This window comes from Denticeps clupeoides, chromosome 4, assembly GCF_900700375.1.
Source record: "Denticeps clupeoides chromosome 4, fDenClu1.1, whole genome shotgun sequence".
Lineage (NCBI taxonomy): Eukaryota > Metazoa > Chordata > Actinopteri > Clupeiformes > Denticipitidae > Denticeps > Denticeps clupeoides.
In genome coordinates this window covers 1,331,178-1,352,973 of record NC_041710.1, presented here as the reverse complement: position 1 = coordinate 1,352,973, position 21,796 = coordinate 1,331,178, and the positions used below count along the sequence as shown (strand labels likewise).

Sequence of the window (21,796 nt, the reverse complement as noted above, 5' to 3'; positions counted from 1 at the left end):
TTGTTGCTGCGTGCTGTTCTGGACAGTGATTGGATAAGAAGCCAGCGAGCCGTTCAGACTGTGGACTCTCAGTAAACAGCGGCAGTCAGTCATTAACGCAGTTTAAACACGTCTCCACCGTCTCCCGAGCCTCCAAATGTGAGTAGAAAAGACCGCAGCTTCTCTTGATTGGGTTTTTTTGCGACACTTTTTCTCCGCTGAAGTCGGGAAAGTTAGTTGGAACGTTGAAATACTCAGGAACATTGTATGAGGCCGCCGCATCGACGATGAAGTTTCCTTTCATGACTTGCTCTCTGTTTCTGTTTTTAAGATTTTGAGCTGTTGAGGGTCAGCACTCCAGCCAGGTACCAGAAACCATCAATGCATGTCAAACTGCCTCATCATTTCAGTGTGTGTGTGTGTGTGTGCAGGTTTTACGCCCATCATGAGGTCCTGTCTGGGAGCCCTTCTGCTGGTTGTGTGGTCGGCCGGGGCGCTCGGTGTCTCGGGTAAAATCCTCCTCCATGCTGACTGCCACAGCGTTTGACCCTGTGCCACAGTATTTGACCCTGTGTGTGTGTGTGTGTGTGTGTGTGTGTTCCAGTGTTCTCCACTGCTCCTCAGGCCCACGCGCTGCTCCGCTCCCGCAGGGCGAACAGCATGTTCGAGGAGCTGCGGCCGCCTTCCAAGGAGCGCGAGTGCATTGAGGAGGTGTGCGACTTTGAGGAGGCCAGAGAGATTTTCCAGACCCGCGAGACCACGGTCAGTGTGGCGTCAACACCACCTATTACACCCCCACCCACCAGGTCACCTGTCACTCATCCCAGTAATCTGTCCACAGCTGGAGTTCTGGACTGTCTACAAAGGTGGGTGTGTCTCAGGTTCAGGGGTCAGGGGCCAGGGTTGGTTGTGTTGCCGAACTCACCCTGTTCTCTCAGATGGGAACCAGTGCATCCCCAACCCCTGCGTGAACGGAAACTGCGTGGACAAGTTCCAGTCATACGAATGCCTCTGTTTCCACGGATACGAAGGGAAGCACTGCAACCAGCGTGAGAACGAGCGCCGCCGCAGGACGCGTGAGCCCGGCCGCAGACTTTATTCCGAATGATCACGGCCTTCTCCCCCCACCCCCACCCCACAGTCAGAACGGCCACCAACTGCTCGGTGAGAAACGGCGACTGTGACCACGACTGCCAGGACCGGGCGGACGGCCGGGCCCGCGCCTGCAGCTGCCTCCCGGGGTATCAGCTGCAGGAGAACGGCCGGAGCTGCGGCCCCTCGGGTCTGTCCAGGTCCCCATCCAGAGAGATCACGTGTGAGGCTCCGAGGGCCCCGGGTTATCTCTACTGTGTGTGTGTGTGTGTTTTGTAGAAGAGTACGTCTGTGGGAGGATCCTGATTCATAAATCCATATTCAACATAAAGCCAGTTCAAGGACTGCAGCCGTGGCTGATGGGAGGAGAGAAGGGGCTGAAGGGGGAAAGTCCCTGGCAGGTTGGTCCAACGGACTCTTCTGAACGCTCCTGTGCACCAGCTGATTCCGGATCAAGTGTCTGTGTGTGTGTGTCTTCTACAGGTTCTTGTGTTGAACGCCAATGGACGGTTCCACTGTGGTGGTGTTCTGATTGACAAGAACTGGGTTCTGACCGCAGCCCACTGCCTGGAGAACAGCCGGCGTTTCAGCGTCAGACTCGGTACTGAACCCACCATTGGTTGGACCAGTTGGTTGGAACTGTGTGCCACTTAGGGCACCGTAATCAGAAGGTTGCCGGTTCGAATCCCGATCTGCCAAGGTGCCACTGGGCAAAGCACCGTCCCCACAAACTGCTCGCCGGGCGCCTGTCATGGTGCCCACTGCTCACTCAGGGTGATGGTTAAATGCAGAGGACAAATTTCACTGTGTGCACCGTGTGCTGTGCTGCTGTGTATCACGAGTGACAATCACTTCACTTCACGTGGTGGGTCTGTGATGGGACGGCTTTTCTGTGCACACAGGAGACTATGAGCGTTTGACGCGCGAGAACTCTGAGGTGGTGCTGCTGGTGTCGAAGGCCATCGCTCACCCCGACTACGACCCTGTGACGGTGGACAACGACATCGCCCTCCTGCGCCTGTCCTCGCCGGCGCCGTTCACCCAGTACATCCTGCCCGCCTGCCTACCCAGCCCCAACTTGGCCGAGGGGGTTCTGCACCTCAACGGCACGTCCACAATAGTGACTGGCTGGGGCAAAGACAACGAGACGGCCGTCCGCTACAGCAGCGCCCTTCACTACATCTGGATCCCGCTGGTGGACCGCGCCACGTGCGCCAGCCTGATGACCAACAACGTCTCCAGCAACGTGCTGTGCGCAGGAGTGGTGGGCCGGCAGGTGGACGCGTGCGAGGGTGACAGCGGAGGTCCCATGATGGTCAAGTACCGGGACACCTGGTTCCTCATTGGCCTGGTGTCCTGGGGGGAGGGTTGTGGGCAGAAGAACAAAGTGGGCATCTACACCAAGGTGTCCAACTACCGGGACTGGATCGATCAGGTTCGCCAAGAGTGGAGTTAAGCCTGATCTCTCAACCTTTCAAATAAAGTTACCACCAAAACCTTCTCACCACCTTCTCGTTTCATACTCACACACTCTTATGATTCACGACTTCTGAAAAGTGGGTTATCTCCAAAAACTGAGCACATTTCTACCTTTTCAAAAATACATTCTATGACTTTATTTTCATTTATCATGCACTTTTGTCAAAAGAAGCTTACAGGCTGTGCAGCTGAATAGCGGGTGCACCTTTCAGTTTCAGGTAAGAGCGTATGTGTAGGACATGGATCTGTGGGTGAGAAATAGCAGATGTCGTTCCATGGAGGAACCCAGAGGCCTGCATGGTGTAGGGTGAATAATAATTGTGTTCAGTGACGTTCTGGGGTTCAGATTTTAAAAATTCCAACCCAATATCTGGCAGGACAGACCGATTTAATCTGAATCACTGGAGAGGTTAAGAAACAAATTACATTTCATTAAAAAATAATATATCTGAGTTTGAACTAATCGACATCCTGTTGTCACAGTAGCACAGCGGGCATCATTACTCCACTTCATGTGAAATGACGTTGACTAGCGGCTTGTCTTCTTATCCTGAGTGAGAAGAGAGTGGACAGGGGTAGATCAGGTACCGACTGTCCAGACATCCGGCTCAGCCACTTTCTCTGAAAGTTCCAGAAATTATGATTACAAAATGGGAAATGGTTGTGCAGGGCACAACCTGAGAGACCTTCTCCCACCTTCTGCTCTTCAGTTCCTCTTCGTATTTCTCCAACTGGGCCCAGAATCCAGGGTTTGGCTCCACCACTGCTCGAGCGCTCTTCACAACCTGACATGGAAAAAGAGCAGTCTACCAGTCTAAAGCAGAAGAAATAGGACTTTCCTCCTTTATTCACCCAGCGTGTGCAGTCAGAAGCTTACCTACACTCACTGTGGACATCGATATCATGGAAATATAGACTCAAATATACATACACCCACTTACATTTTCAAACAAACATTGCTGAAGGCCAAGGCCTATTAGTGGTCATTACGAGATGTACCAGATTTCTTGGGAACCTTCAGAACAACAAAACTGACATCAGAACAGGTAGTGGAATGGATAAAACAGGCTAACAAGCATTTCTGACTGCAACCCTGTATCTAGCCAGAGGGACATTCCACCAGATATTAATCAAATTCCGATTTTGTTTGTCACATACACAGTCATACACGGTATGATATGCAGTGAAATGCTTTAAGTTAGTTATATATTAGTTTCAGTTTATGTACATATTTGGCATAAAAGCCCAGAATAACCATGAGATTCATGTCCATGGTGACAACTTTGGAGCACAACTGTACTGGTCAGTGCTTAGCGTCATCTGGAGTTATAATAGCTCTTTAACTCTCACCTGGAAAGCCTCTGTTAAGGAAAGGCTGTGGTGTTTCATGAGGTAGGCTGTACAGATGGTTGCTGAGCGACTGCGGCCGTTCTTGCAATACACAACGCAATGGCCGCCGCGGCCCACCTCCGCAGCGATGGCGTCAGCACAGCTGTCAAAATACTTATGCAGGTTTTCGTTGGGGTCGTCATACACAGGGATATGGAGCGTGGCAACATGGCAGGTGGGGAAGGGCTGCTGCTTGGATACGTTGATGCACAGAGTTACTGCCTCCTGCTGGAGAAGCTCAGTGCTGCAGGCTGACCTGGCATTGCTGATCAGTAGGGCATCTGTGACTTTACAAAGCTGGTGCATCTCCGTCTACGTGATGCACTGAGACAACAGACATAGGCAGCAATGATTAATAAAAAGAGTCTGCGCCTCCTGCTGGTGATGTGAACTGAATTACAGAGACATCAGTCCAGAACGTTGGAATTAAAGCGCCTGATAACCTGCATGTTGGTGTCAGTAGTGGGCGTGGTCACTAATGTTCACTAATTCACCAGTTCCCCCATCAGAACGCTGGAATTAAAGCGCCTGATAACCTGCATGTTGGTGTCGGTAGTGGGTGTGGTCACTAATGTTCACTAATTCACCAGTTCCCTCATTAGAACGCTGGAATTAAAGCGCCTGATAACCTGCATGTTGGTGTCGGTAGTGGGTGTGGTCACTAATGTTCACTAATTCACCCATCAGAACGCTGGAATTAAAGCGCCTGATAACCTGCATGTTGGTGTAGGTAGTGGGCGTGGTCACTAATGTTCACTAATTCACCAGTTCCCCCATCAGAACGCTGGAATTAAAGCGCCTGAGAACCTGCATGTTGGTGTTGGTAGTGGGCGTGGTCACTAATGTTCACTAATTCACCAGTTCCCCCATCAGAACGCTGGAATTAAAGCGCCTGATAACCTGCATGTTGGTGTTAGTAGTGGGCGTGGTCACTAATGTTCACTAATTCACCAGTTCCCCCATCAGAACGCTGGAATTAAAGCGCCTGATTACCTGCATGTTGGTAGTGGGCGTGGTCACTAATGTTCACTAATTCACCAGTTCCCCCATCAGAACGCTGGAATTAAAGCGCCTGATAACCTGCATGTTGGTGTAGGTAGTGGGCGTGGTCACTAATGTTCACTAATTCACCAGTTCCACCATCAGAACGCTGGAATTAAAGCGCCTGATAACCTGCATGTTGGTGTCGGTAGTGGGCGTGGTCACTAATGTTCCCTAATTCACCAGTTCACCCATCAGAACGCTGGAATTAAAGCGCCTGATAACCTGCATGTTGGTGTCGGTAGTGGGCGTGGTCACTAATGTTCACTAATTCACCAGTTCCCCCATCAGAACGCTGGAATTAAAGCGCCTGATAACCTGCATGTTGGTGTAGGTAGTGGGCGTGGTCACTAATGTCACTGTCACCAGTTCCCTCATTAGAACGCTGGAATTAAAGCGCCTGATAACCTGCATGTTGGTGTTGGTAGTGGGCGTGGTCACTAATGTTCACTAATTCACCAGTTCCCCCATCAGAACGCTGGAATTAAAGCGCCTGAGAACCTGCATGTTGGTGTTGGTAGTGGGCGTGGTCACTAATGTTCACTAATTCACCAGTTCCCCCATCAGAACGCTGGAATTAAAGCGCCTGATAACCTGCATGTTGGTGTTAGTAGTGGGCGTGGTCACTAATGTTCACTAATTCACCAGTTCCCCCATCAGAACGCTGGAATTAAAGCGCCTGATAATCTGCATGTTGGTGTTGGTAGTGGGCGTGGTCACTAATGTTCACTAATTCACCAGTTCCACCATCAGAACGCTGGAATTAAAGCGCCTGATAACCTGCATGTTGGTGTAGGTAGTGGGCGTGGTCACTAATGTTCACTAATTCACCAGTTCCACCATCAGAACGCTGGAATTAAAGCGCCTGATAACCTGCATGTTGGTGTCGGTAGTGGGCGTGGTCACTAATGTTCCCTAATTCACCAGTTCACCCATCAGAACGCTGGAATTAAAGCGCCTGATAACCTGCATGTTGGTGTCGGTAGTGGGCGTGGTCACTAATGTTCACTAATTCACCAGTTCCCCCATCAGAACGCTGGAATTAAAGCGCCTGATAACCTGCATGTTGGTGTAGGTAGTGGGCGTGGTCACTAATGTCACTGTCACCAGTTCCCTCATTAGAACGCTGGAATTAAAGCGCCTGATAACCTGCATGTTGGTGTTGGTAGTGGGTGTGGTCATGTTTGTGTATAAGGGGGTATTAGGAACGGCGGGAAACGGAGAAGATGGACGCTGCGGTTCACCTGGGCGTGTCATGTATTGACAAGAGGGGATTTACATCGTCTTGTACGTCTAATATAGGGTTGTAAAGTCCAGCAGCTCCCACGCAGCAGCTAAATGTACCACAAGGTTGTCCTGGTCCTGCCTCGCCTTAAAATAACTGCTCACTTGTCACATGGTTGAACATGTATATTAATCAGGAACTGACGGCCTTTTACCTGAGAACAGAGCACAAGAGAGTGAAGTCAGTAAGAAGCCCCCGACTGGGTGCAGATGGCAGCAGTGACCGCCGCAGTTCTGTCCTCGGACGGGCGGCTCACGGCAACCCTCTCCTAACCAGGCGCAAATGGCGCAGAGCTCCACTGCCGGCCTGGACCCGCTCACGGTCCGGCCCCTGTGTAAACGTCCCGCCCCCTGACTCCGCCCCCGTCCAGCAGACTCCGCCTGGAGCGATGACGATGGTGCAGTTACAGTAATAATACAGGAACAAGTTTGTATGTAGACTTGTAATAAACTCAATTATGCGCAAATTTATCGCGGTTATTTGTGTCCGACTGAACCAAGTGAAGTTATCTTTGAAGAAAAACAACGCGCCTACGTGATGACGTAAAATACCCCGGACGTCGACGCAGTGACGTCAGCGCGTACGGCGTCGAGAAGAAGAAGCGGTAGAGGTTCGCGCTGAGGGCCGTGACTGAGCAGCGAACACATGAAATGCGGGAAATGAGGAGTCGAGTCCGTCGCAGCGGCCTGTAGAGCCCCGCCGAGTGTAGAGACGCATCCGCCCGCAGCTACAGTCGAGCGGCTCCGACTCGCACAGAAGCGCCCCTCTCCTCCCGGAGGTGAGTCCAGCGCCGCGGCTACAGGCGCCATTAAACACGGGGCCCGGAGCGGGATGAGCGGCTCAAAATCCCCCGAGAACCGTGATGTGCTGCAGTCCGCAGGAGGGAGACTCAAATCCGGCACATAACCCCCGCGGACTCGCTGCGTTCGGATAAAACCGCGGATTAGCCGGGAGTGAGTCGCTTCTCCGTGGTGCAGCTAGCTCGCTAGCATCAGATTAGCTGGTGTAGCTAATACAGCGCTACTACAACAAGGCTTAGTACTCTAACTCGTACCGAATACAGGGCGACTAGACGTTACTCCGCCCGGGCGGGCGGCTGTACGGGCTGTTATAAAGTGAAGTGATTGTCACATGTGATGCACAGCACACGATGCACACAGTTAAATTTGTCCTCTGCATTTAACCCATCACCCTGAGTGAGCAGTGGGCACCATGACAGGTGTGTGGGGACGGTGGCACTTTGCTCAGTGGCACCTCAGTGGCACCTTGGCAGATCAGGATTCGAACCGGCAACCTTCTGATTACGGGGCCGCTTCCTTAACCGCTAGGCCACCACTGCCCCACTGTTATGGCGGCTGTACGGGCTGTTACTCCGCCCGGGCGGGCGGCTGTACGGGCTGTTACTCTGCCGTTACTTAAGTAATAAAAGCAGTGTTTTAACAGTGATTAACACTGCGGTCCGGCTGTATTTAGTGTTTGCTAACTGTGTGTTGGCTGCACGTACTCTACTTCCGTACAGACGACCCTAAAATATTAATATAACCAAATAGAACCTAATCAGCATCGTTACTCCAAACGCTACCTGAAGTAAAATATTCAGTTTGTTCATATTTCTGCTGAAAAGGTGTCTGTGTTCTCCGTCTTAAACCGTGTGTGGATGGTTAGTTTACGGCGGTTATTGTTTTTGTTCTTCATGTTTCTTGACCTGCAGTCACCATGGCGACAGACATTGGCTCACCGCCGCGGTTCTTCCACATGCCGCGTTTCCAGCACCAGGCGCCCCGACAGCTGTTCTACAAGCGCCCCGACTTTGCCCAGCAGCAGGCGATGCAGCAGCTCACATTCGATGGCAAACGTATGCGGAAGGCGGTCAACCGCAAAACCATCGACTACAATCCGTCTGTCATCAGACACCTGGAGGTACGCAACACGCGTATACACACACCCACACACACACACACGAGTACATGGATATGCGGCATCATGCTGTCTTCCGATTCCTGCAGAACCGCCTGTGGCAACGGGACCATCGTGACTTCCGCGCCATACAGCCTGACGCCGGCTGCTACAACGACGTGCGTAGCGCCCCGCCCCGCCCCGCCGACCCCGCGGGTCACTTCCTCCTGCACCGCGCGCGCTTCACTGTCTCACTGTCTCTCTCCCTCGCTGCAGCTCGTCCCTCCCGTGGGCATGCTGAACAACCCCATGAACGCGGTCACGACCAAGTTCGTCCGAACGTCCACCAACAAAGTGAAATGTCCGGTTTTCGTGGTGCGGGTGAGTTGAGTCTCGAGTGTCCAAAGTCAAACTATCGCGTATTTACCCTAACGTGGATCCCTGCTGTGATAAATGTGGAAGTGTTTTTAAAGTGAAGTGATTGTCACATGTGATGCACAGCACACGGTGCACACAGTGAACTTTGTCCTCTGCGTTTAACCCATCACCCTGAGTGAGCAGTGGTCAGCCATGACAGGGATTCCAAACGGCATCCTTCTGATTACGGGGCCACTTCCTTAACCGGGGCCCCTACTGTGCCCTCACTTATCCATATGTGCTGGTTGTGTCATTCCTTCAAAAATATCAGAGGGAGATATTTCAAACCCTCTCTTCTGTCCTCAAACAGAAAAATTGTGCTTTTTGGCATTAGTGATGATGCATGTCTGACCCCAGTAAAAGTGCTGCTCCTCGCACCCATGCTCAATGGATGAGGGACCTTATGTCCTGTCTAAGCCTCGAAAAGATATGCTACTCGATTAGTGATACCAACAAAGAATTTCACAAGGTGTGGGGGCCTGGCGTATTCCTGGAGTATTTTACACACCTTCAGTCCCAGAATCCGACTATTAGTATCATCCAGTCAAGTTCCAGAAACGATATTGGCGTCTTGTTCTTTTTAATTAATCAATCTGGCATGAGGACGGGGTTATTATTATGTGGAAAGGTTGTTGGGTTTAGAGTTGCACACGTTATTATCATTATTGTTCTTCGAATGGGGTGGTAGTAGCCTAGCGGGTAACACACTCGCCTATGAACCAGAAGACCCAGGTTCAAATCCCACTTACTACCATCGTGTCCCTGAGCAGGACACTTAACCCTAAGTTGCTCCAGGGGGACTGTCCCTTACTGATTTGCTCTGGATAAGGGCGTCTGATAAATGCCGCAAATGTAAATATGACTAAATTGCCATTTTTTCCTATAATACTGCAATGTTACCCGATGTTTGTATGTAACTCTTACAGAATTGATTTACTTCGTGAGATTTTTTTTGCTTAAATTCAATAAAAATATCTTTGAGGAAATGAAATGTCTACAATTTTTTTTGTAGTGGACACCTGAGGGCCGCAGGCTGGTGACGGGTGCGTCCAGCGGGGAGTTCACTCTGTGGAACGGCCTGACCTTCAACTTCGAGACCATCCTGCAGGTAGGCGCCTCCCCCGAAGCCGCATCCGCCGTCGGCGTGATGCGAACTGTCCGGTTCAACGTCGAACGGATCTGTTTTCCAGGCGCACGACAGCCCGGTGCGGGCGATGACCTGGTCTCACAACGACATGTGGATGCTGACCGCGGACCACGGCGGCTACGTGAAGTACTGGCAGTCCAACATGAACAACGTCAAGATGTTCCAGGCGCACAAGGAGGCCATTCGAGAGGCCAGGTCTATACCCCGGTTACGCTCCGGTCGTCGTGGTTGCTGCTCTGTTATGTGATTGTACCTTCGCTCTTTCTTTACGGAATTTTTATGCACGGAAAAGATTGTTTCTAATGAATTGGCCACCTCAGCCCCCCTGCCACTCATGAATAAAGTGTCAGGCGTCAATTAACGCGGTCCCGAAGCCTCCTGCACATGCTCGGCCGGTCTCCAGGCGGCGTAGAGCCGCCGTTCTGTCCGCAAGGTGGTTCTCGTAGCCGGAATCGCTCGCCGTGGATGGTTTTGACGGTTTAGTTTTTTTTTTTTTTTTTTTTTTTAAATGCGTTTTGCCAGTTCGATCTAGTTGGGTGGGTTTGGGCTCGAACCTGGCCCCGTTGAGGGCAGGTAGGTGGCTTTTCGTCACCGTGGGGGGTTTGACTCCTGCTGCTGACTCTCTCCCTGCTGTTTCTTCAGTTTTTCTCCTACGGATAATAAATTTGCGACGTGCTCCGATGACGGAACGGTTCGCATCTGGGACTTCCTGCGCTGCCACGAGGAGCGGATCCTGAGAGGTGAGTGTTGCCGGTGGAGGAATGCAGACCCCATACACCTCCACGCCTTCTATCTGGGCGCTTTAATGATCAATAATCAATATTCAACTTTTCCTATATCAGCCAACGCTCATCTGGCTGCCAGGGCGTAATAATTCCGGAATTCATCGCTTTTCCGCGCCGTTACATGGGATTAATGGACACAACTCTGGTTCTAGCTGTTTATTCTGCCGCCCAGTGTTCTATTTCTATAAACGGAATTAATCCCATCGCTTCTGAACTTCCCCAACGGAGGGACTACAGTGCTCACACATACACACACACATCTTCTGCTCCTGGTCTTCAGGTCACGGTGCAGACGTTAAGTGTGTCGACTGGCATCCGACCAAGGGCCTGGTGGTGTCGGGCAGCAAAGACAGCCAGCAGCCAATCAAATTCTGGGACCCAAAGACCGGTCAGAGCTTGGCGACACTGTGAGTTACATTTACATTTCCAGCATTTACCAGACGCCCTTATCCAGAGCGACTTACAGTCAGTAGTTACAGGGACAGTCTCCCCCTGGAGACAAGTGTCTTGCTCAGGGAGACGATGGTAGTAAGTGGGGTTTGAACCTGGATCTTCTGGTTCATAGGCGAGTGTGTTACCCGCTAGGCTGCCACCACCACCCGGGTAGTCAACGCCGATACCCGGTGGGGCGTGGTCATCTGCTGTCTGCTCACCCGGAAACTCCGCCCACAGGCACGCCCACAAGAACACGGTGATGGAAGTGAAGTGGAACCTCAACGGCAACTGGCTGCTGACGGCGTCGCGCGACCACCTCTGCAAGCTGTTCGATATCCGCAACCTGAAGGAGGAGCTGCAGGTGTTCAGGGGCCACAAGAAGGAGGCGACCGGTAGGAGGCGCCAGGAGCCGCGCTCTTCTTTTCTTGTAGCACAATCGGTGTGAATAATAATTTCCGCTGGTTGCAGCCGTGGCGTGGCACCCGGTTCACGAAGGCCTGTTCGCCAGCGGCGGCTCTGACGGGTCGCTGCTCTTCTGGCACGCTGGGTAAGTCGCGCAGCTCATTACCTCGCTTCCACTACGCCGGCGCACGTGTCGCTCCGTGCTCTCCGCCCACCTGGCGTTACGTCGCGGCAGTGCGGCACCGGGTCCAGAATCGGTACGCGACTCCCGTCTCTGTGTTGGCAGGGTGGAGAAGGAGGTGGGCGGCATGGAGATGGCGCACGAGGGCATGATCTGGAGCTTAGCCTGGCACCCGCTGGGCCACATCCTGTGCTCGGGGTCCAACGACCACACAAGGTAGCGAGACTCCGCCTACCGGCGCGACTTCCCGCTCCGCCCGCGGCTACGCAACGTCACGTCACTCTGCTCTTCGCTCCACAGTAAGTTTTGGACCAGGAATCGTCCGGGGGACAAGATGCGCGACCGCTACAACCTGAACCTGCTGCCTGGCATGTCAGAGGACGGGGTGGAGTACGGTGAGTGGCCGCCTCGCGGTGGAGAGGGCGGGGCTGAGCGGCCGACTGAGTAAGAGTGTGTGTGTGTGTGTGTGTGTGTGACTTTATGGGCAGATGACATGGAGCCCAACAACATCGCGGCGATCCCAGGAATGGGCATCCCAGAGCAGCTGAAGGCAGCGATGGAGCAGGAGCACACGGGTGAGTTCCGCGTCACTCTTCAGGACGTTCGGGGACAGTCGTGACGTCACGACGGAAGCCTGACCTCACGCGCTGGCTGTAGGTAAGGAGCCGGCGGCGGAGGTGGAGATGACCATCCCCGGGCTGGACTGGGGCATGGAGGACCTGATGCAGAAAGACCTGAAGAAGGTTCCCCAGAAGAAAGTTCCCTACGCCAAACCCATCCCAGCACAGTTCCAGCAGGTATTCCAACCGCACCGAATCCCGCCGTTTTCTTACTTCCAGCCGCGACCCGCTCGCCTGAATAAACACCGTCTCTGTCCTCCGCCAGGCTTGGGCAGAGAACAAGGTCCCGGCGCTTCCGCCCGGGGAGACGCCCAGCGAGCGGAAGGAGGACAAGTCGGACGGGAAGAAGAAGACGCAGGCGGAGATCGAGCAGGAAATGGCGGCGTTGCAGTACACCAACCCCATGCTGCTGGAGGTGACCGCCTGTTCCTCTGACGTTTAGCCACGTGGTGCTTGTGAACACCAGGAGCGTGACCTCCCTGTGGTGTCTCCCTTGGTTTCCCGTAGCAACTGAAGATCGAACGCATCGCCCAGCTGCAGTCGGACCAAGGCCTGCCGCCATCTGCTGGGACGCCGGGGCAGATGCCGCCTTTCCAAGGCCAGGGAGGGCCGATGGCTCCTCAAGGTTTCCCCCAGTCCATGGCCCCGCAGCAGATGCCTCACAGTATGCCCCCCATGGCCCCGGGGGGCATGCAGGGCTCCTTCATGTCCCAGGGTCCACCTGGACACAATCAGGTTCCTCCTCAAGGCATGATGGGACCGCCGGACTTTCACGGACCTCAAGGAATGCAGCGGCATACCGGCCCCCACAGAAATATGGGCCCGCAGGGGCCTCATGGGATGCAGGGTCCCAGGGGGATGCAGGGCCCGTCGTCTGGAGGAATGCAAGGGCCACAGGGGGGTATGATGCCGCCTCCCTCCCGTGGACAAGGGCTTCCCCAGGGGGGCATAATGCACCAGGACATGAGGGGCCCGGCCATGATGGGGCAGCAAGGCATGATGGGACCCCCTTCCCAGAATCCCTCCAGGACACACGGCAGCATGCACAACATGCAGGGCCCGCCCCCTTCGTACCTGCAGCAGGGGAAGCCGGGACAGTTCAGTCAGGTACAGGATGGTTCTGCCCGTGGTTCTGCGTGTTTGAAAGCGTCGGGGTTCTGAACTCTGTTCGTGTTCCAGGTGGGGCAGAACCCTGGAGCCCAGGGCATGATGCACGGACCCAATGGCAAAGGTGCAGCCGCCGCCCCGCCCCGCCCCGAACAATGCTGCTGCACACATCCATCGGTCAGCCGCTGGTAACTTGTCTGTGTTTCTTCTCCCAGATCCTCGCGGGCCACCCAACCACCATTTAGGGCCGGCGTCTGAGCACCAGGGGCCAGGGGGGCCCGACGGTGGGGGCCCGTATTGGGAATCGCGAGAGGGCTGGCGCGGCCCGTCAGAGTTTGAGGGCCCGGACACTAGTTTCCACGGACGTGGGGAGGACGGTTGGCGGCGTGGGCCTGGACAGGACTACCAGGGCCACAGAGGGTCCTCGGGCAGCTGGGAGGGTCAGGAGAGATACCCGCGTGACGGAGAGTTCAGAGGTCACGACAGGTGTGCTGCTTTCTACCGGAGGTGTTTGTGATGGAGGTGTGTGTGGAAATGTTTTCTGACCTGAGGACCTCGGCTGTGTGCAGGTTTGATGGCTATGAAGGACCAGGAGATGAGTTTGACCAGAGGCCCAGAAGCAGAGATGATGGGTGGGTCGTACCTCCTAATCCTGAAATCGTCTCGCAGCAGCTGATTCACTGATCGTTCAGAACGCAGAGGCTGACCCGGGGGGCGTGTTCACGCAGGTACCGGAGGGGTGGGCCAGGAGGTCCTCAAAGCAGAGGAGGGCGGGGCTTCCCCGAAGAGTTTGGAGGAGATGAGAGCTTCGATCCTCCTGAGGAGATGAACCGTGGCTGGGACGGCAGGGGCCGAGCGCGAGGAGGTGCACCCAGAGGAGGTAAAAAAAAACACACACACACACATCTATGTTTGTGTGTATATATTACATACACAGGTCTGAAGACCTGAACATCCCACTGGTCAGCAGCTCTTCCTGGGCTCAGAGTAACGGGCCGGTCCTCTCTCTTCTCAGGAGGTGGACGGAAGGGCTTGCTCCCCACCCCTGAGGAGTACCCCCCTCACTATGAGGGAGGACGAAACCAGGATTGCTGGGAAGGGGGTAGAGACCCAGGTAATGGACGCTGGTTGGTCTGTCTGTGGTTTTAAGATGTGAGGTGGAGTTTGATGAGTCCAGTGGGGTTCTGGTCACTGTCTACTCCCGTAAAAACTCATTCCAGAGCCACAACAGGGGAACCCTGTTCTGCAGGAGGTTGTTCTCTCAACCATCCAGAATATTCCGGTTCGGAGCCCCGGGGGGGCTGTGGGCCGGTGCGGTTGGTTGGTTAATTAAATGCAGTGCAGTAATGACCTTACCTCAGTGGTGGGTGGAGCTGGAGGTCAGGAAGCAGTGCAGATCACATCCAGGTCAGAGGAGAGCTCCCCACAGAGCTACACGTACAACTAACAGCCTGTGTGTGTGTGTGTGTGTGTGTGTGTGTGTGTGTGTAGGTCATGATGGCTACATGGAGGGTCCGCACGATGGCTCGTCTCCTGCGGCGCGTGAGCGTTCCTCCTCCCTGCAGGGTATGGACATGGCATCGCTGCCGCCACGGAAGCGGCCTTGGCACGACGGCCCCGGCAACGGAGACCCGCGAGACCTGGACTCGCCAGGGGCGGGGCCAGAGGACAGAGGCGCCGGTAGGAGGGCCTTCGGCTGATCTGAATGGACTGGGCGTGGCAGAGCGGTAGTAGCTCAGGTTTTCCTTTCCTCTACTTTCAGGTCGGCCGCCTCCACGGGACGATGGAGGATACGGTTCCTCGGCACGCGGTGGCCGGGGAGGGTGGGGGCGGGGGCACGTAGCTGGCGGAGCAGGACCCAACGCGGGTCCCACCACTAGGCGAGGCGCATCACGGGGAGCAATGAGGGGTAGCCGTGGCCGATAGGACTTCCCCTTATTTACAATTATGGGAAACTGAGGACTGCAGTGAAGACAAAGAACCAGCAGACGGAAGGAAGAACAAGAGGCCGAGGACGACGGGTGGAGACGTTACTCTCTTGAGAGTCCCGCGGGGAATGGCGGCCTCCGATCTGAAGTGTGATCTTCATAGCTCCGCCCTCCCAGCACTGATCCCTGAGCACTCGAACCCCCGCCCACGCGGGCTGCCATGTCTGACTTGAGGCCCTGATCTCTGCTGTGGGACTTTGAGCGCCTGCCGTTTGCTGACCTGCTGTGTAGACCAGTCGAGGCGCAGGAGCCCCACCCCCGGTCTTCAGGCTGCGCCAAAACACCTCGGATGGGGCGGGGTGCTTGTGTAGAGTCTCATTTCCATCAATTTTGTTTCAGTTTTAATGTAAAATAATAGAAGAAATCATCCCGTAACGTTACCCGGCTGCTCTGAAGTACTGAGGTGCCGTCTTTCTTTCTAACTGTACAGTTTGTCACGAGATTGTCATATTGTTTCATCATTTTTTGTAAGGCTACAATAGAATTTGTGCAGAATTTATATCATCGCTTCAGTCTGGTCCTTTTTTTTTCTTTTACCCCATACATGGCTAGTTACACACCGTTTTTGTTCGCAAATGACACATCTGTCTGACCAAAAATTGACCACGGACCTCCATTGTGTGGTGTGTGTGTGTGTGTGTGTGTGGGGGGGGGGGGGGTTTTCAGCACAAAGTGGTTTCACGTGGCAGGTTGGGAACTTGGTGTCAAGGTTCTCCAGGACTGTGAACTTGCAGAATCTGGGTACAGAACTAGATTGTTCATGGTCATTTGGAGCAGTGGTGGCCTAGCGGTGTAGGATGCGACCCCATAATCAGAAGGTTGCCGGTACGAATCCCCATCCGCCAAGGTGCTGTCCCCACACACTGCTCCCCAGGCGCCTGCTCACCAAGGGTTATGTTTAAATACAGAGGACACATTTCACTGTGTGCTGTGCTTCACAGTGACAATCACTTTAATCAGAATTGTGGAAAGGGAACAGAATCACTTTATGAAAATAGGTGGTAGTAGTCTAATGGGCTACAGAAGTCCTAGGTTCAAACCCCACTTACTACCATCATGTCCGTGAGCAGGACACTTAACCCTGAGAGTCTCCAGGGGGGGGACTGTCCCTGTAACTACTGATTGTAAGTCGCTCTGGATAAGGGGGTCTGGTAAGTAGTGGCCTAGCGGGGCAGTGGTGGCCTAGCGGTTAAGGAAGCGGCCCCGTAATCAGAAGGTTGCTGGTTCGAATCCCGATCCTCCAAGGTGCCACTGAGCAAAGCACCGTCCCCACACACTGCTCCCCGGGCGCCTGTCATGGCTGCCCACTGAGGGTGATGGGTTAAATGCAGAGGACAAATTTCACTGTGTGCACCGTGTGCTGTGCATCGCATGTGACAATCACTTCACTTCTTCTAAATGCTGTAAAATGTGAAAAAAGGCCAGGACCAGTTTTGTCTGCTTTACTGCATCGTCGTCATGTTTTATTCTTTTAATTATAAACCCTCTGCGCACGCGCAGCCCCCCCCCCCAGAACAACCAGTCCGTTTTAGTCACAAGCGCTCCGTTATACCGGCATGGCTTTCCCCGCCACGGTCCTCCGGACGGCGGCGGCCGCCAGGCCCCCGACCAGCCGCATCCCGGCGCTCCCCCCGGGCAGCAGCGCCACCGCTGACCAGGCGATGACGGCGACCTGCAGCGCCGCCCCCAGCGCCGTCAGCAGCGTGCTGTGGAGGCCGAGCGCCGCGTACAGCGTCCCCGCCATGGCGCTCAGGTACAGCGCTCCGCCGGGCGTCGGCGCCGCGACCAGCCGCGTCGGGCCCCTCAGCACCGCGGCGGCGAGCAGCGCGAACAGCGAACCGAGCGTCCAGAGCAGCGCGAACTTCCGGGCGCGGAGCAGCAGCAGCGGCGCGTACAGCGCGGCCAGGCCGAAACACAGCGCCGACAGCAGGGCGAACGCCCCCGAACCGAGCAGGCGCTGCGAGCGGCTCAGGCCCGGCAGGCAGGGGTCCGGTTCCGAGGACCAGGGCCAGGAGAGCCCGGGAGACGCGGCGCTGCCGGAGCCGCCGAGCGGACTCGACCACCTGCCGAACCAGCTGCCCGGCACCGCGGGCGAGTCCTCCACGTCCACGGCGGTACTGGGGCCGGACGGGGGCCCGGGCTTGGTCCCGCTTCTGGACTGGGACAGGTACTCCTGTAGCTGTCGGTTCAGCTCCGCCATCTTTCCGCCGGGGTCTGCGCGTCTGACCCGGGATCAGCTCTGAGTCCCCCCGACGGCGCCGAGAGCGCCTGGTGGACGTCCGACAACTGATCCTGAATCAGTGAGAACGCGGTTTCCCGTGACGTCACAAATAAGCGCCGGAAGAGCGCTTTTTAAAGGACTCCTCCGCGTTCATTTATTAAAATAATAATATTAATAAACCACAGCCCTCGCCAACGTCCCAGATCTCAGAGTTCCCAGAGTTAAATTAAGAAAGTTATTTATCCAGTAAGAATTTAGAAATCCCAGGATACTGTTTTTAGGCCGATTTGGGATGATTATGTACTCACCGTATACAAATTAGGGCAGTGGTGGCCTGGCGTTTAAGGAAGCAGGTTCGAATCCCGACTCGCCAAGGTGCCACTGAGGTCCCCTTGATGAAGGTCCCGTCCCCACACACTGCTCCCCGGGCGCCTGTCATGCTGCCCACTGCTCACCAAGGGTGACGGTTAAATACAGAGGACACGTTTCACCTCCGTGGAACCGTGTGAGGAAGTGAGAGATTAAAGTGCAGGATGCAGTACTGATTTTCAGTTTGATATAATGATGATTAGATGATTTAAGGGTTCATGTGAGGTGATGTGGGCAACATATTGAGGAGCTGGACAGCCTGCGGGTGAAAGCTGTTCCTCAACCTGGTAGATCCGGCTCTGATGCTGCAGGACCTTCTTCTGTAGGGCAGGAGTTTGAGAAGTCCATGTGAGGGGTGTGAAGGGTCCTGCACGGTGCTGCACAGTATTAGAGAGAACGTGTGTGTGTGTGTGTGCGCGCATTACTTTGTGTGAGGATCCTGTTTGGCTCATTTTGTTTTTTATCATGAATCACCTGGGTCAATCACTCGGGTCCACTAAACAACTCATGAGTCACGAATCTGAAGTCTCCATTGAACCAAATCCTTTGAGTCCTCACTACACGTCTAAATCATAAACTAAGTCACATAAATACATCTTATAATAATTAAAACATCATTCACCATCTGAATCTGAGCCGCTCACAGACGGGTTCACGCTAATAACCCGAGTCGGTGCATCCGGCGGTTCCTCTGGCCGGAAATACCGACTCGAGTGATTCACGCACCCGGATCAGTTTACTGAGTGACTCAGACGGAGCCGGATCCTAAAAAGGATCCGAGTGTTATAGCTCTACCACACTCCACCGGTCCACAGCTGCTGAGCTAAATTTAAACTCGCACTCCATTGGCTCTCGCCCCACACGGCCTTTTTAGGGGTTAAATTGTGGTGGAAAACAGAGCACCAGAACAGAAACCTACAGAGCAGCAGAAAGTTCATCAACCGGGACCTCATCAAAGGGAACAGGTGAGTCAGTGCACAACACAGTGAGGACCAGCACACCCTTAGAGCAGATAATACATCTGCAGAGGGACGATGTTCTGGAGACAAACCTGACAAATTTACAGTGGCATGGTGTGTTTTGATTGTGTGTGTGTGTTCTTGTGTTACAGCACAATGGCCATGTCTCAGGTCACTCCGTCCCTGTTCTTGGGGGGCGCGGAGTCCGCTCTTAACCACCGACTCCTGGTTCGTCATGGTGTCACCCTCATCATCAACGCCACACTGTTGCATTCCTGCCCAGCGTACCCTGGAGTGGAGTGTGTCCGTGTCCCCGTGTCCGACTTGCCCCATTCACGCCTGGACGAGCACTTCGATAAGGTGGCCACTCGTATCCATAACAACCGAACAGGCAGCACCCTAGTGCACTGTGCCATGGGCATGAGCCGCTCCCCTGCCCTCGTCATGGCCTATCTGATGCGCCACAGAGGAGCAACTCTGCGCCAAGCCCACCACCGGGTACAGGAGAGCCGCCCCTGCGTCCGCCTCAACGCCGGATTCTGGGAGCAGCTGCTGCGCTACGAACGGAGGCTGTACGGCTGCAACACAGTTCGTCTGGCCCCGCCCACCGAGCCCAGCAGATTCAATACCAAACACTGACCTCACACACCTCCCAATACCAACACGGACCCCACACGCCGACCAATACCAACACGGACCCTACATGCCAACCAATACCAACACGGACCCTACACGCCATCCAATACCAACACGGACCCTACACGCCATCCAATACCAACACGGACCCTACACGCCAACCAATACCAACACGGACCCTACATGCCAACCAATACCAACACGGACCTCACACACCTCCCAATACCAACACGGACCCCACACGCCGACCAATACCAACACGGACCCTACACGCCATCCAATACCAACACGGACCCTACACGCCAACCAATACCAACACGGACCTCACACACCTCCCAATACCAACACGGACCCCACACGCCGACCAATACCAACACGGACCCCACACGCCGACCAATACCAACACGGACCCTACACGCCAACCAATACCAACACGGACCCTACACGCCAACCAATACCAACACGGACCCTACACGCCGCCCCAATACCAACACGGACCCTACACGCCGCCCAATACCAACACGGACCCCACACGCCGACCAATACCAACACGGACCCTACACACCTCCCAATACCAACACGGACCCCACACGCCACCCAATACCAACACGGACCCCACACGCCACCCAATACCAACACGGACCCTACACGCCAACCAATACCAACACGGACCCTACACGCCAACCAATACCAACACGGACCCTACACACCATGCAATACCAACACGGACCCTACACGCCGCCCAATACCAACACGGACCCTACACGCCACCCAATACCAACACGGACCCTACACGCCGACCAATACCAACACGGACCCTACACGCCGACCAATACCAACACGGACCCTACACGCCGACCAATACCAACACGGACCCTACACGCCGACCAATACCAACACGGACCCTACACGCCGACCAATACCAACTTGGACCCCACACACCTCCCAATACCAACACTGACCCCACACGCCACCCAATACAAACACGGACCCCACATACCATCAAACACTGACCCCACATACCACCCAATATCAACACTGACCTCACACTCCACCCAATACCAACACTGACCTCATGCGCCATTCAGTATTTAACAGCGACCCCACCAACACTGACTCCACCACGCTGTCCACTACCAACACTGACCCCACTCACCGTTCAATACTAAAGACTGACCCCACACGCTGTCCAATATTAGTTACGGACCCCACGTGACATCCAATACCAACACTGACCTCACACGTTGTACAACACCAACACTGACCCCACGTGCTGACCAATAATAAAAACTGACCCCACACTCTGACCAATACTAAACACATACCCCACCATGTCATTCAACACCAACAGTGATCCCACATGCTGACCAATAATAAAAACTGACCCAGGACTCATAAATCAATTGGCTGTACCGGGCCTAACTCATGTTTGGGTGTCTGGGGGACTGTAGATCATTGTCACAGTGCTGCTTTCTGTGGGTCAGCAGGGGGCAGTAAAATCACTAACTCGAGATTCTCCATCTTTCCATCTGCTCTTTTGAATGTAAACATTTTTTACCTGAGTGTAATCAGTCAATACTGAAAATTTTATATATATATATATATATATATATATGTGTGTGTGTGTGTGTGTGTGTATTTAGAAGCATGTGTGCGTCTTACTCTGGGCTGAACACCAGGTGAGGTGTCAGTTAACAACATGGCGACCTCATTCCTTCCTGGCGGTGGAACACACTACCCACATTCATCACATTTACTGTGTGTGTGTGTGTGTGTGTGTGTGTGTGTGTGTGTGTGTGTGTGTTCCATGGAGCAGCAGGCCGCTGTGATTATCTCAGTAAATACGCCACGTAACGGAGTTACCTGCCTGCAAACAAGTGACCAGGCTAATTTTATACAGCAAGTAGAATAACCGATTAATTGATTTAAATACATTTAATACATACATAAAGGTGCTATTGGTAACAAATAATGTGCAACATGCAGAAAGGACGATGCAAAAAGGCATGGCAAGTCTTAACACTACCTGAAAGCTGATAGGTTCAGTATGAACTCATGGCCTACACGTGCCATACAAGAAATGCTGCATGGCATTGGTTACAGTGGCCATAATCTGGAAGTGGAGGGAACATAATTTCACCATAAACCAGCCGTGACCAGGGGCTTCCTGGTTTCAGACATGGGAGAGATAATTGTCCTAGAACCAGGGACCACTTGTGGAGAGCAATAATCTGCCTTGACATGTCTACATGCTCACCAAACACGACTCCACTGCTGAAGGTAAAGCATGTTTTAACGTGTTTCAAGTAAACGTCTACTGGGAGAAGATAGTCCAGGCTGAGCTGAGCTGAGACCAGGGTGGATAGTT

At 54.0% G+C, this 21,796-nt stretch overlaps 5 protein-coding genes across 11 annotated transcripts; 3 read left to right on the top strand and 2 right to left on the bottom strand.

Moving 5' to 3' along the window:
* The first annotated feature begins 84 nt into the window (after positions 1-84).
* proca (protein C (inactivator of coagulation factors Va and VIIIa), a) lies at positions 85-2,572 on the top strand. 6 transcript variants are annotated; one of them, XM_028975349.1, is made up of 10 exons: positions 85-138; positions 311-344; positions 411-488; positions 584-741; positions 821-845; positions 918-1,028; positions 1,121-1,261; positions 1,351-1,472; positions 1,555-1,672; positions 1,974-2,572. In XM_028975349.1, the coding sequence occupies exons 3-10, from the start codon at positions 425-427 to the stop codon at positions 2,525-2,527; spliced, it is 1,293 nt and encodes a 430-aa protein (XP_028831182.1). In that variant the 5' UTR covers positions 85-138; positions 311-344; positions 411-424; the 3' UTR covers positions 2,528-2,572. The 6 variants fall into 6 exon arrangements, with proteins under 6 accessions (XP_028831182.1, XP_028831179.1, XP_028831184.1 ...); XM_028975351.1 differs by having other exon boundaries at positions 101-138; positions 390-488; XM_028975350.1 differs by lacking the exon at positions 85-138 and adding an exon at positions 153-211.
* On the bottom strand, positions 2,474-6,583 carry dusp28 (dual specificity phosphatase 28). Its single transcript, XM_028975394.1, has 4 exons — positions 6,420-6,583; positions 3,901-4,263; positions 3,247-3,335; positions 2,474-3,171 (listed from the first exon to the last, which is right to left on the bottom strand). Exons 2-4 carry the CDS (start codon positions 4,243-4,245, stop codon positions 3,159-3,161), a joined length of 447 nt encoding a protein of 148 aa, XP_028831227.1. The 5' UTR covers positions 4,246-4,263; positions 6,420-6,583; the 3' UTR covers positions 2,474-3,158.
* Positions 6,584-6,699: 116 nt separating this feature from the next.
* wdr33 (WD repeat domain 33) lies at positions 6,700-15,742 on the top strand. 2 transcript variants are annotated; one of them, XM_028975293.1, is made up of 23 exons: positions 6,700-7,043; positions 7,977-8,185; positions 8,272-8,340; positions 8,438-8,542; positions 9,591-9,686; positions 9,769-9,920; positions 10,368-10,465; positions 10,791-10,917; positions 11,183-11,337; positions 11,414-11,492; positions 11,634-11,744; positions 11,829-11,923; positions 12,017-12,103; positions 12,186-12,325; positions 12,414-12,563; positions 12,656-13,255; positions 13,328-13,379; positions 13,471-13,741; positions 13,825-13,887; positions 13,984-14,135; positions 14,271-14,369; positions 14,747-14,935; positions 15,018-15,742. In XM_028975293.1, the coding sequence occupies exons 2-23, from the start codon at positions 7,982-7,984 to the stop codon at positions 15,179-15,181; spliced, it is 3,258 nt and encodes a 1,085-aa protein (XP_028831126.1). In that variant the 5' UTR covers positions 6,700-7,043; positions 7,977-7,981; the 3' UTR covers positions 15,182-15,742. The 2 variants fall into 2 exon arrangements, with proteins under 2 accessions (XP_028831126.1, XP_028831127.1); XM_028975294.1 differs by lacking the exon at positions 14,271-14,369.
* A 1,001-nt stretch (positions 15,743-16,743) lies between these two features.
* sft2d3 (SFT2 domain containing 3) lies at positions 16,744-17,508 on the bottom strand. Its single transcript, XM_028975384.1, has one exon. The coding sequence runs from the start codon at positions 17,441-17,443 to the stop codon at positions 16,790-16,792; it is 654 nt and encodes a 217-aa protein (XP_028831217.1). The 5' UTR covers positions 17,444-17,508; the 3' UTR covers positions 16,744-16,789.
* On the top strand, positions 16,765-19,565 carry LOC114787645 (dual specificity protein phosphatase 14). The gene is made up of 2 exons (XM_028975387.1): positions 16,765-18,798; positions 18,945-19,565. The coding sequence occupies exon 2, from the start codon at positions 18,949-18,951 to the stop codon at positions 19,429-19,431; it is 483 nt and encodes a 160-aa protein (XP_028831220.1). The 5' UTR covers positions 16,765-18,798; positions 18,945-18,948; the 3' UTR covers positions 19,432-19,565.
* Positions 19,566-21,796: the final 2,231 nt, after the last annotated feature.

Excerpts from the sequence above, each read along its gene's own strand:
- proca (XM_028975349.1), top strand. The coding sequence starts at position 425 with ATGAGGTCCTGTCTGGGAGCCCTTCTGCTGGTTGTGTGGTCGGCCGGG. Across the intron at positions 1,262-1,350 it reads CCGGAGCTGCGGCCCCTCGG|AAGAGTACGTCTGTGGGAGG; the intron begins GTCTGTCCAGGT and ends TGTGTTTTGTAG. Across the intron at positions 1,673-1,973 it reads GCGTTTCAGCGTCAGACTCG|GAGACTATGAGCGTTTGACG; the intron begins GTACTGAACCCA and ends CTGTGCACACAG.
- dusp28 (XM_028975394.1), bottom strand. The coding sequence starts at position 4,245 with ATGCACCAGCTTTGTAAAGTCACAGATGCCCTACTGATCAGCAATGCC. Across the intron at positions 3,336-3,900 it reads CCTTAACAGAGGCTTTCCAG|GTTGTGAAGAGCGCTCGAGC; the intron begins GTGAGAGTTAAA and ends TTTCCATGTCAG.
- wdr33 (XM_028975293.1), top strand. The coding sequence starts at position 7,982 with ATGGCGACAGACATTGGCTCACCGCCGCGGTTCTTCCACATGCCGCGT. Across the intron at positions 11,493-11,633 it reads CTGCTCTTCTGGCACGCTGG|GGTGGAGAAGGAGGTGGGCG; the intron begins GTAAGTCGCGCA and ends CTGTGTTGGCAG. Across the intron at positions 12,564-12,655 it reads CCAACCCCATGCTGCTGGAG|CAACTGAAGATCGAACGCAT; the intron begins GTGACCGCCTGT and ends GGTTTCCCGTAG.
- sft2d3 (XM_028975384.1), bottom strand. The coding sequence starts at position 17,443 with ATGGCGGAGCTGAACCGACAGCTACAGGAGTACCTGTCCCAGTCCAGA.
- LOC114787645 (XM_028975387.1), top strand. The coding sequence starts at position 18,949 with ATGGCCATGTCTCAGGTCACTCCGTCCCTGTTCTTGGGGGGCGCGGAG.